The 12,421-nt window shown below is 42.6% G+C and overlaps 2 protein-coding genes across 5 annotated transcripts in view; one reads left to right on the top strand and one right to left on the bottom strand.

Moving 5' to 3' along the window:
* Window positions 1-9,834, bottom strand: part of SCN11A (sodium voltage-gated channel alpha subunit 11) — a 146,385-nt gene extending 136,551 nt beyond the window's left edge. The window contains exons 1-2 of the mRNA XM_001916599.5: window positions 9,045-9,834; window positions 7,720-7,889 (exon numbers count right to left, since the gene is read on the bottom strand). The gene's annotated coding sequence lies outside the window, so the exon portion shown is untranslated. The remainder of the gene's footprint in view (window positions 1-7,719; window positions 7,890-9,044) is intronic.
* A 38-nt stretch (window positions 9,835-9,872) lies between these two features.
* The window catches only part of WDR48 (WD repeat domain 48), a 44,679-nt gene continuing 42,130 nt past the window's right edge, over window positions 9,873-12,421 (top strand). The window contains exon 1 of one of the 4 annotated variants that reach the window (XM_001498297.6): window positions 9,873-9,955. In XM_001498297.6, the coding sequence (XP_001498347.2) occupies window positions 9,908-9,955 (48 nt within the window). In that variant the 5' untranslated portion in view covers window positions 9,873-9,907. Of the gene's footprint in view, window positions 10,095-12,421 lie in introns of all 4 variants that reach the window. The other 3 variants (XR_011427317.1, XM_070238931.1, XM_070238932.1) reach the window with 3 other exon arrangements.

The raw sequence follows: 12,421 nt of genomic DNA, 5'->3' as shown, positions 1-12,421 counted from the left end.
CTTCTCATTCACTGCAGTTCAGCAATGAAGATCTAATTGAAGTGCAAGAAAAAGGGTGCATTGAAAAGTCACCATGGAAACTGCCCCTCCCACAGCCATTTACCATTCAAAGGCTTCTACAGGCATTCATGTACCACAAACTAGCAAAGAAAGATTTCCAGACTCACAATCCTAATTTTGAATGCAATTTGAAGGTGCTTAGAGGTGTAGGGGAGGAGGACATTTCCTCTTCCCAAATGGGGGTTCATCTGGCTGGAGAACGAATTAAATTCACATGAGACAGAATAGCAAGAGAAAATTAAACAAAGCTTTATGAGGAACCATGGCCTGGGGCCTTTCTTCCTGAAGGAAGAAAAGGCACCGAAGAAGTGGGGTGCACAGAGTGGTTATATACCCCGAAACAAGGTGTTTCACATATGATTGAAATGTCCCCTTTACAATAGTCACGAGGCTGCTCTGCCAGCACAGCACTTGATGGAAACAGCAGATAGGTCTGCTGTCTCAGTGAACGCCACGGGGTGGCAGGTGTGTTGCCTCGGTCTGGGGGGTCACAGATGAGCACTGCAATCGGTTCCTAGCCTAAAGAAAGATGCTTAATCTTTAAGGAGATGCCAACGTTGGGAAGGGGAGGGAAGTCAATTACAGGAGGTTACCAGAGAAGCACAATAAAATGCAGATTTAAGTCCTTGCCTTTGGTATTGATTAAGAGTTTCTAGAGAGAAGGTCATCTCCTTTCTTCTTCCTGGTACAGAGAGGGAGGCACCTTTTACAGATAGAGATTTACCTTTGTGGGGACCTGGAATTGGCCACCCCAAGATATGTCTCTTTGGTATCAGGACTATTTGAGGTTGATTGCTTTTGATAAACTGGGACAGGGAAGGAGGCTCTGAGGAATGGAACTTGCCCTTCCTTAGGACACATTTACATTTGTAAGGTAAATCTCTATCTGTAAAAGGTGCCTCCCTCTCTGTACCAGGAAGAAGAAAGGAGATGACCTTCTCTCTAAAAACTCTTAATCAATACCAAAGGCAAGGACTTAAATCTGCATTTTATTGTGCTAGTCTGGTAACCTCCTGTAACTGACTTCCCTCCCCCTCCCAACGTTGGCATCTCCTTAAAGATTAAGCATCTTTCTTTAGGCTGGGAACCGATTGCGGCGCTCATCTGTGACCCCCCTCAGCCCGAGGCAACACACCTGCCACCCTGCGGCACTCACTGAGACAGCAGACCTATCCGCCGTTTCGATCAAGCGCTGTGCTGACAGAGCAGCCTCGTGACTATTGTAAAAGGGACTTTTCAATCACATGTGAAACACCCTGTTTGGGGGGTATATAACCACTCTGTGCACCCCACTTCTTCGGTGCCCTTTCTTCCTTCGGGAAGAAAGGCCCTGGGCCATGGTTCCTCATAAAGCTTTGTTTAATTTTCTCTTGCTATTCTGTCTCATGTGAATTTAATTCGTTCTCCAGCCAGACGAACCCACATTTGGGGAGAGGAAATGTCCTCCTCCCCTACACCTTACAAATGTAAATGTGTCCTAACAAAGGGCACGTTCTATTCCTCAGAGCCTCCTTCCCTGTCCCAGTTTATCAAAAGCAATCAGCCTCAAATAATCCTGATGCCAAAGAGACATATCTTGGGGTGGCCAATTTCAGGTCCCTACAGAGGCATAAAGAAGGCCTGTGGTTTCTATAGGGAGATAACTAGGAAAAGAATTGTGTTCAGTCTAGCTTCTGCAGAAGATAATTTGTTGAGACATAAGAATGTATTTTGTTTTTGCTGCAATTTTCCTTCCTTACCCACCCTGTGCTGAGCATTCCCTGTCCATAGTGCTTACTGACCTCAGGAGTGGTTTGTATTACTGGGCCTTAAGCAGAAACTACTTAAAGACTATCTCTGGTCTTGCCTTTAGTGAAAGCCCAAGGGCACTGAAGAGGCTAAGCTATGAATTTGGGTGGGAGAGGATGTGCAGAGGAAAAATTCATTCTCTTTGGAGGGCAGAGAAGTCAGTGAAAGCAGGAGAGGTTCTGCAAGGAATGAAGTCCTGTGACCACTGTTGAAAGCATGCAAGTTGGTTACAGAACCTGGTCAATGATGGCTGGTGATCTTAAGGAGGCAGGAGCCTAGGCATTGGAATTTCCAGCTGTAACAAGAAGTCCCAGTTCCAATGGAGGAAAAGACAAGAGGCCTGGCCATTTTCAAAGGACACTGGGCATCTCAGCCCCAATCACTGTGGCCTCAGGATTATTAGTGTCTCCCAGGCAATGACCCCTGGGATCTATGAGTGACTTTATGGTGGTGCATCACGGTGACCAGGGGAGTCTTAAGAATGACTGAGGTTGACTTTCCCATCATTTTGGCTGGCTGGGAGCTCAAAATTATAATCAACTAATTATATAATATATATATATTTATATATATATATTTTATATATATATATATTTATTTATTTCTTCTTTAAAGATTGGCACCTGAGCTAACAACTGTTGCCAATCTTTTTTTTTTTCCTGCTTTTTCTCCCCACATACCCGCCAGTACATAGTTGCAGATTTTTTAGTTGTGGGTCCTTCCAGTTGTGGCATGTAGGACGCTGCCTCAGCATGGCCTGATGAGCGGTGCCATGTCCGCGCCCAGGATGCGAACCAGCGAAACCCTGGGCCGCCGAAGCAGAGCACACCAACTTAACCACTCGGCCACTGGGCCATCCCCTAATTTAATTTTAATAATCTAATATGATACCTTTACAAATTGGAATTTGTGGTGAAAGATTCACACCCACTGCACTTTTCGGGACTAGTATTTTAAGAAGCCTCAGCCAGCTCAGCTGCTGTACAGAAATCCCACCACAAAAAAGGACATTTGTGATGTAGTTATAATATTATGGGGGTTTTTGGCCTACTTAGTAAATGCTTATAAATGCATAAATTTTGCCTTATTTTCACAGTAAATTATGGCTTTTTACGGGAGCAAATAGGTTTCCTGAAAAGGTACCTTGACTATGACATTTTATCAGCAAGAAATAAGTATCAACCATTTTAAGGTCTGACATCACATTAGAGCCAGTGAGGTCCAAAATCAGGGATGGCCTAGATGGTTCTCTACTGCCCTCCAGTGGGAAAGCTAGACAGAGGTCAAAACATTCTTGGAATGGAAAAGAGACTGGCTTACAGTTCTAACATTGGCATGCAAAAAATGTGGACAGAAAGAAGATAAAAAGAACTGAAGGCTATTTTTTTTTGCAGTGTGTTCAGAAATAAGTGAACTGTTGAACGATGAGTCATTTAGTAATATGCCTTCTAAGACTGTATTTAAACCTGAGGATTTGCTGACAAGACGTACACAGCATTTTGACATAAACATCTTAAGCATTCTGAGTCTCTATATTTACTTATATAATATTACAATACTTATGCATACTTATTTCATTACGATCTTGTAGTCTACTATATATCAAAACACTCTTCTTAGGAGAGAATTATTAAAGAGTTTTAAGGAAATTATTCAGCTTCTCAATTTCTCCATGAATCTGACAGATAACATGACAGGCTTGCATTAAAAAGTTTATTTAGGGGCCGGCCCCGTGGCTGAATGGTTAAGTTCGTGCGTTTCACTTCCGTGGCCCAGGGTTTTGCTGGTTTGGATCCTGGGGACGGATACAGCACTACTCATCAGGCCATGCTGAGGCAGCGTCCCACATAGTACAACCAGAGGGACTCACAACTGCAACATACAACTATGTTCCGGGGGCTTTGGGGAAAAGAAGAAGGGGGAAAAAAAGGAAATTTGGCAATAGTCGTTAGCTCAGGTGCCAATCTATAGAAAAGAAAAAGTTTATTTAGCACTTCTGCATTACCTACATGAGGCTTAAAACTCTATCCTTTTTAAAATTCATCTTTAAAGTATCCAAATTACTGCATTAAGCATTAGCAGAGAGTAGTAGTTGCAAACCAAGGATCTACATGATTCCTTATTTTTAAACAAATTTTCAGAACATATTAATCCCTCTTGAACAATTAAAACAAAAAACACAAAATCACATTCATGTCTCTCCCCCTGGTGATGGGAAGTGTGGGGTATGGTGCGAAGACATACCTGGTTACCTTTATTTACTTCATTCAGTAAATGGATTCATCATGCAGCCAGAAAACATGTATTCAAGCATGAGAACAATCTGTAAAAACGCCTTATCATTTCACAAATCTTTTTCTGGCTGTTGAGAACAAGAGAGGAGGCAAGAACAAAAGATACAAATTTCACGCTAATTTGAAAACTTTAACAAGTAATAGAGTCTGCTTTATATAAAAATTATGAGATAATCTACCCTAGGAAATTTCAACACTTCGGCAATGTTTCCTGAGCAAGGTGGTGACTAAAAATAATACCTACAATATATTGACTATTTCCTGCATACCAGGTACTGTGCTACGATGATTTCATTGACCTTCATAAGAACCATAGGAGACAGGTACTATTATCATTCCATTTTACAGATAACTGACAACAGAGAACTTAATTAACTTGTTCAAGTCACTGGCAGAGGGAGGGATAAACCTCCAGAGAAAGATTTAACAAGAACAAATCTGGTTTGTTTCGAAGTAGGAGCCTTCTAGAACTCTTATTTACTTTCTAAATTTACTGTACTTTTATTTAATATTTGTGTGGATATTTTTATCCAGGATGTTAAAGTTTTCATGTTGTCTAGGACTTTAGGCAGAGGTTTCAAAATCAGAACAATATAATAGTTGTCAAGTTTTCTTACATTTTAAATAAAGATGCCAATCTTCTTTTGCAGAAAATGCTAAGAGATTGATGAAGGAATTCTGCCAGGACAAGCCTCCTGGCAGTTATACAAGAGAAGACAAAGAATTAATTGGAGATTGAAGAGGCTGATGGTGAGAATATCTCTGCAGGCTTGTGAAGGTGCTGTGACATTTCCACTCCTCATGGAGAAGGGGGGGTGTATTAGTTATCTATTCCTGCATAACAAATTATCCCACAACTAAGGCACTTGAAACAAACATTTATTATCTCACACAGTTTCTGTAGATCAGGAATTTGGCAGCAGTTTAGCTGAATGGTGCTGGCTCAGAGTTTCTCATAAAGTTGCAATCAAAATGTCATCTGAGTAATCAAGCTGAGGGTATATGCACACACTCTGGCTGTAAGAAGGCTAGAAAAAGTGAGTAACTGTCTTTCTCACTTTTTGTAAGCAGTGCTCACCACCACCAAGACACACAGTGGGGAATTCCCCACACGTAGAGAACTCAAATGATGGACAGCAGAAAATAAAACTACAAAACGGTCAAATGCAAAGTGATCCCTTTGGCTGCCCAATGATGCGGGGTCGGTGAGCCGAGGAGTCGAAAGAAAGATTTCTTAGACTCTCAAGATCTGGCAGTAGTGCTCTTTTATTTAGAGAATAGTGTGGAATAGCATGGGGACAGGACCCATGGGCAGTCAGAGCTTCTGCTGCCACTGCTTCTGCTGCCCCCACTGGCATGGGGACAGAGCCCATGGGCAGGCAGAGCCGCTGCTGCTGCCCCCGCTGGCATGGCGACAGGACCCATGGGCAGGCAGAGCTGGTGCGTGGGGACAGGACCCACGGGCAGTCAGAGCTCCTGCTGCTGCCCCGAGTTGAGGGTTAGGGCTAAATTTAAGGCATGGGTATGTGAGTCATCTCTTTACAAGACAAAGGAAAAAAAGTTAAAATGGTACCAGTGCCGGTAGGGTCCGGCCATTGGGCGGTCCCACAACTTTTAGATAAGAATCAAACCGGATTGAGTAAATGGCAGAAGTCACCGCTCAAATATTATCTTCAACTAAAGACAAAGGAGGATTTTGGGGTGGGGGGTCAGTTACATGAGGTTGCCAGACAGTAAATGACTTAAGTTCTTGCCTTCCCCATTAAGAGTTTCCAGAGATAAGGCCATCCCCCACTTCCTCCTGGCACAGAGAGGGAGGCATGGAGATTTCCTTCACAAATGCAATTGTCTCTGATCAAAGGGCAAGCAAATTCCACTCCTTGGAGCCTGCTTCTTATCTGCAGTTTTAAAAGTAACCAGCCTAAAAATCCTCATCACCCAACACCAATATAACCACTGCTTTCAGCACTTATAATTCAAAAAAAAGTTGCCACTTAACATATTGCAACTACGCTTCATACAACCAAAGATGCACTCACTCTGTCACCCTCCAAGGGAGTCAACCCAATGTCTCATCAGTTACCACACCCATCCATCCATTTCTAAGCCTAGAACCTCTAGTTGATATCCATTCCTCTGCAACTTATGGAGTAAATAACAAAGTTTACCAACAATAGCACACTCTATATACAATAGTGAAGTAAAGAGTAAAGAAAGAAAATAAAAGTTAAAGCATATGAAAGCACACATGACACATCAAGAAAGGAAATACATGCAAAGATAACAGCTCTCATTTCTTCCCCTGATCACAAGGACTTCATCTCCATTTACGACTTTCTTTATCCACCAGCCATTCTGTGTTCCCTTCACCTTTAAACAGTACCTTCATATCTAAGGGATCCGAGTGTTTGATGGGCTTATCTGTTTAAAGGTATATTAGCAAACCTATTTCTCTTTGATGATCAGGGTTAATCACTACCACCAATACCATAACCTCATCCTCCTTCTCCTTCTCTTGCCTATCCAGTGACATGAGATACGCAAAATGGTTAGATGGCAGTCTCAGCTCCAAATCAATGGAACCATTGTTCCTTTCTTTGGTAACAAACCTCTAAACCAGCAAACCCCAGAATCTCAGAGAATGGCAGTTAAAAAAATTTTAGGTGGGGGTTGTTAGGTGTAATATCTTGCCTATGGAAGTGTGGTGGTTTGAAAACATATCCACAAATTCTTTGACACTTCTCCCATAAAAAAAGGAATCTCCTTGGATATAACCAGCCTTAATGACTAAGTCCTCATGAACTAAATATGGTTTGAAGTGACACTATCATTGGGACTTCCATTGTTAATTTAGAAAACACATCATAGTTTCCACTCAGATTTCTCTCTTTTGGGATGCTTGCCCTTGGAACCTAGCTACTATGTTGTAAGAAACCAAACAGCATTGTAGAAAAGGCCATGAGTAGGTGTTCTGGCCACAGATTCAGCATCAGTCATCAGATACGTGAAGGACTGGGCTTTTAGATGGTTCCAGACCCCTACTTTTTAGCTGCCTTAGCTAGCATCAAGTAGAAAGTGGAATAGAGATAAGCTGTCTCCATTGAGCCCTGCACAAATTACAGATTTGTAGGCAAAGTAAACGTCGTCACTGTTTTAAACCACGAAGTTTTGGGGTGGTTATACAGCAATAGATAACAGGAACAGGAAAAAAGACTGCTAAATATTGGACAGTAGTTCAAAGCATGTACTACATCCTTCCTATTTCCCAGAGGCACCATGACTAAGTCTTCAATAAGACCAGGTGCTTCCTGGTAATAGGATATACAGTTAGACCAATGAATTCTATGGGCAATAGCCCATTGCATTACTTCTTTCACTACTGAGTGAGTTTCTTGGTCAGGAGCAATATGGTGTCAGACACAATGACAGTGTATAAAGCATTCAGTAAGTCCCCAGGTGGTGGTGCTAACAGAAGCACAGCAAGCAGTGAAAGCAAATCTAAATCTAGAGTAAACGTATTTCAGAGAGGGCAGATTACTCCCTCAAAGATCAGGGAGGGCCAATGGAATCGACTTGCCTTCAAGTAGTTGGCTGATCCTCTTGGAGCATGGGGTATATCACCAACTCAGGACTGGTCACTTCTGCTGGCAACCTGAACACTCAGTAGTAGCTTAGTGATCCCATACACAGCTCCAGTCCTGTTATTACTGCCATTTCATTCACGATTCCACTGAGCAAGCACTGAGGCTGGAAAAGGAGACTGAGTTTCATCCACAGAGCAGTTCATTTCATCCCTATGATTCTAAAGATTCATTCTGCCAGGTCCATCACTATATCCCTTCCCCAGTCTTCCCTGTCACCAGTTCTCCAAACTTGCTCTTTCCATGTCTTTGACCAACTGGCCAAACAAATTAGCCTCAGACCATGAACTATTAACCAAGGCCATCTCTCCTTTCAGGCAAAGTGAACTTCAAGACATGCTGTTGGATATTCTGCCCCATTAAAAGGACTTCACAGCTTCGATGCTCTTCACATCTAAAGTACGATGACAACTTAATCCATTTCTGGCAGGTACTAGCATATTGTGCAGAGCAACATGTTTGCATGGTGCCTGGCATACCATGGGTGCTCAATAGGTATTTGTTGAACAATTTCTTTTTGATGCAATAGCTTCCCATTGATCTAAAAGACTCTGCTGGGTGTGGCTTCTGCATACTTCCCATTCTTCTCTGCACTCTAAGACTTGGTCCTCAATTCCTGGAAGTTCCATGATCCCTTTTGCCACAAGATCTTTGTTCAGATGATTCCTTCTTCTTGCCTAGTTAACTCCATCCTCAGATCTTGACTCAAGGATCCCTTCGTGTCTTACAACTATCTTTCTTCACTGTACTTATCTTCACATTCACTTATGTGTTTAATTAATTCCTGTCTTGCCCTGGTACTCTAAGTTCAATGACTATGTGCACTCACCACTGGATTCCCAGAACCTAACATAGTGCCTGGCACTTAATAGGTGCTAAACAATATTTTGTTGAATGAATGAATACACAAATAAATGAAGGAAAGTGTCTGTAATACAATGCAGTATAGGTAATTTAGCTACAAGTTATCACTGCCAGTTTTGCTTAAGAAGCTTTCTGCCATCAGTTTTTACTTCTCTAATTCACACTTCTTCATTAATTTAAAAACACATTTGTCTAGATAAGAACTTTCCTAAGCATTATTTCTATACTAGCACTATGCAACAGAAATATGTGAGCTACATATATAACTTTAAATATGCTAATAGCCACAATATAAAAAGTAAAAAGAAATTAATCTTAATATTTTATTTAACCAAACATATCCAAAACATTAACATTTCAACATCGTAATCAATATAAAAATTATTAGATATCTTACATCCATTTCTTCCTACTAAGTCTTCAAACTTTGGTGGGCATTTTAGTTTCATCATTATCTCAATTTGAACTAGCCATCTTTCAAGAGCTCAATGGCCAGTGGATACTGTACGGGACAGTGTAGTTCTATAGGTTTCGTTTTCACAAGAAAGAGTCTTACAGTCCTCAGCTCCTATAATTGGTGTCAGGAAAACTTCCTCAAGTCTAAACCTTCACCCAGAAGGGTCTCACTGTTCCAATCTAAGAGATCATTTAAACCAGATACTAGAATGAGCCCCAACTCCTTCAGGTTTTGGAACTTAGAAAGTTGTCTCTGGGAACAATTTTAACTAGCATGTATTTTTCACCTTCTTTAAGATCCTTTTATCTCTTATTTAAACGTATACTTGGCTCCTCTTGAAGGTGGGGGCTACCTCCTTTGCAAACTCTTCTCTCTCTCCTACTTGGAGGCCAGTTTATAATTCTCCGCACTTTTAGGTACTTCATGGCAAATCTGTCGGTCCCCCTGGCTGCCTAGGAAAGCTTGGGGTATGTCCGTCCAAGCTGCTTAGGTCCAGCATTATTAATTCTTTCAGCGCTTCCCTTATGACTGTTTGGGCCTCTGGAGGAGGCATCCCGGAGAGCAGCGCCAAGCCAAGGTTTAGGGCCACACACAGCTGGATTCGGATTGCTCCCTCGGCTCAGAAGGTGGCTCTCTTTCCGCCAGCATTATATGCACGCTATGGTTTTCAGGAGCTTCAACCTCACCACAAGGACCAAGACAGCTTGGGGAGCATCACCTGCCCTTGGCCAAAGAGGAAGAGGCGGGACATCCGCCCGGCCCGAGCCATTTCCGGAAGTGACGTAGGAGTGTCAACATGCAAGATGGCGGCCCATCACCGGCAGAACACGGCAGGGCGGAGGAAAGTGCAGGTATAGGAGTCCGGCTCCTCGACCTTCCGGACGTGGCTGTCAGCTTGGGGCCCACCTCCAGCGAGCAGATGCCTCGGGCCGCGGTCGGCTGGGGTAGCGGCTTGGGGCGAACGGGACGGGTCGCAGCCGGCAGCGAGGGGTGGGGCCGCGGCGCTAACGGCTTGAGGAAGGGGCGGGGGGCGGCCGGCTGGGTCCGCCTGCGCCGGGGCCCGGGACCCTTGGGTGCGCAGCTTGGAGCCCAAGGTTGCCAGTCGCCCGCTGTCTCCTAGGCTTGGGCTTGCGGGGTCGGGATGGGCTCGTTCCCCGCCCACCTGCCTCCCCCTTCCCCTGCCTCTGTCCCCTGCGCTCTGCCCTAGCCGCGTCGGAGCAGAGGCCTCCTTGCGCTGGCCCAGCGGCGGGCGGCGGCGGAGGGAGTGGGCCTGTGCGGGGGCGTGGCGGGGTGGCGGAGCGCCGACCGCCTTGCGGAGGATTCTGCACGTGGGAGCCTCCTCCTTTTTTTTTTTTTTTTTGTGCGGGAGCTTTCTCCCCGGTGAGGTGGAATCGACCTGGGAGTGTGCTGGGTTTAGTGGGGAAATTATAATGTTTATCGTTTTGGAATTTAATTTTGTCTAAACCGTTTCATCATTTTCATGTGCATCTTTGAGTGTTTCTTTCCTGTTTCTATAATTTATTATCCAAGGGTAAAGCTTTATCTTACCCTTCCGTGTGTGCTTTATGCCTTCGTGAATCCACTTTTGTTTTGGGTACGTTTAAGAGGTATTGCTATCTATTATTTTCAGCGATGCAAGGGTGAAAACCCTATTATAGGTGTTTACTGCAGGTATGTTGTATGTAGTAGTGATGATATGGTGCACTTATTCATTAAACATTTACTGAGCACTTAGTTTGGGCCCAAAAACGTGCAAAAAATTAAGAGAATATTGGAATAAGTAACACCTAGCCTTTCTTTATAAAACATAGCATTATATATAGTTCTACAGGTTGAAATCAGTGAGTGTTTAATAGGTAGTCAGGACAAAGGGTTTCTTCAGTAAGATAACTCCAGTAAATGGCTGGCTGGGCAGTTGAGCTCTTTGTTTTATTGATCTTATTGATGTGTACAGTGTCCTGAGCACTCAATAGATGTTTGTTGAATTGAGTGAAATTAATAAGAATTAAAAATAGCTTACCCTGTTAGGTGATTTTCAAGTGCATTAGTGACAGGATTTAAGTAACCCCCACGTCCACGTCAGGTGGTGAGTATGTCTGCTCCTGAGTCAAATGTAACTCAAAATTGTAGCTTAATTTGTATTCTAGACACTAGAGTGGTACGCTCCTTAGGGTAGTAAGGAGAGTTAATCAGGTCTCTCAGTTTCTTGTATTTAGACTTAAAAAATACTATAAAAGTGCAGGATGGGGAAAATGTAAATTAACTGCAGTGTGTGTGGAAAAATTAAGTGTTTTAATAAGTTGAATGTGAGCCATCGCATGTAGAATGAGGGAGACGATGATTCCACTCTTCACTGGTTAGAGTACAAAACTAGAGTATTGGGTTCAGTGCTTAGCACCTTGTTCTTAATAGGTACAGCAATCAGATTGGTGAAGTGACTTGAAACTGTTTCCTATGAAGAGCGCTGGAAAGAACTAAGATTAGCTTGCTGAAGATTCAGTGACTCTTGTTAGCTACTTTCAGAATTTGTTCCCAAGGTATAGAACTAGTGTGAGAAGCCACAGAGAGTGATTTTATCTCAACATGAGGGAGAACTTTTGTTTATGGAAGTGTTTTTTAAACTAGTGCATGTCCATTGCAAAACACCACAAACAATACAGAAGTATAAATGATAACTGTCCTCCACTCTTCAAAGAAAGCTACTGTGGATATATGTGATATATAATCCCAGACCAAGAATTTTCATCCTGAGCACTACTGACGTCTTGGGCCAGATAATTATTTATTGTGGAGGGGCTGTCTTATGCATTGTCGGTTGTTTTGCATCATCCTGGCTTCTGCCTACTAGATATTAGCACCTTCCCAGTTGTGACAACCGAAAATGACTCTAGACATTTTCAGATGTTCCCTGGAGGGCAAAATTGCACTGATTGAAAACCAGTGTTCTGTACCTCTTCCTGCATGTGTACCCAACGTAATGACTTTGTTTTTTACTCTGAATGGAGTAATAGTTTTCACTGTTTTGTTTCTTGCTGTTTGTCAAAATTTTAAATACACGTGCCCTTTGACTCAGCAATTCCTCGTCTCAAAGATTTGTTTTATGGAAGTACGTATGCATGTATCTCTTTCTAGTTATGCAAGAGTGTTGATCATAGGAATGCTGTCATTGTGAAAAGCAAAAAGTGTAAATGTCCATCAGTAGTCAACTGGCAGATAAGTTAGATATATTCATGTAGTGGATTAATTTGTAGTTGTTAAAAAGATAAGCTAGATCTGTAATATTAAAACGGAAAAGTTCCAAAAGTCAGAAAAGCAAG

Source organism: Equus caballus, chromosome 16 (genome assembly GCF_041296265.1).
Source record: "Equus caballus isolate H_3958 breed thoroughbred chromosome 16, TB-T2T, whole genome shotgun sequence".
NCBI lineage: Eukaryota > Metazoa > Chordata > Mammalia > Perissodactyla > Equidae > Equus > Equus caballus.
This window is presented reverse-complemented; position numbering and strand designations above follow the sequence as displayed.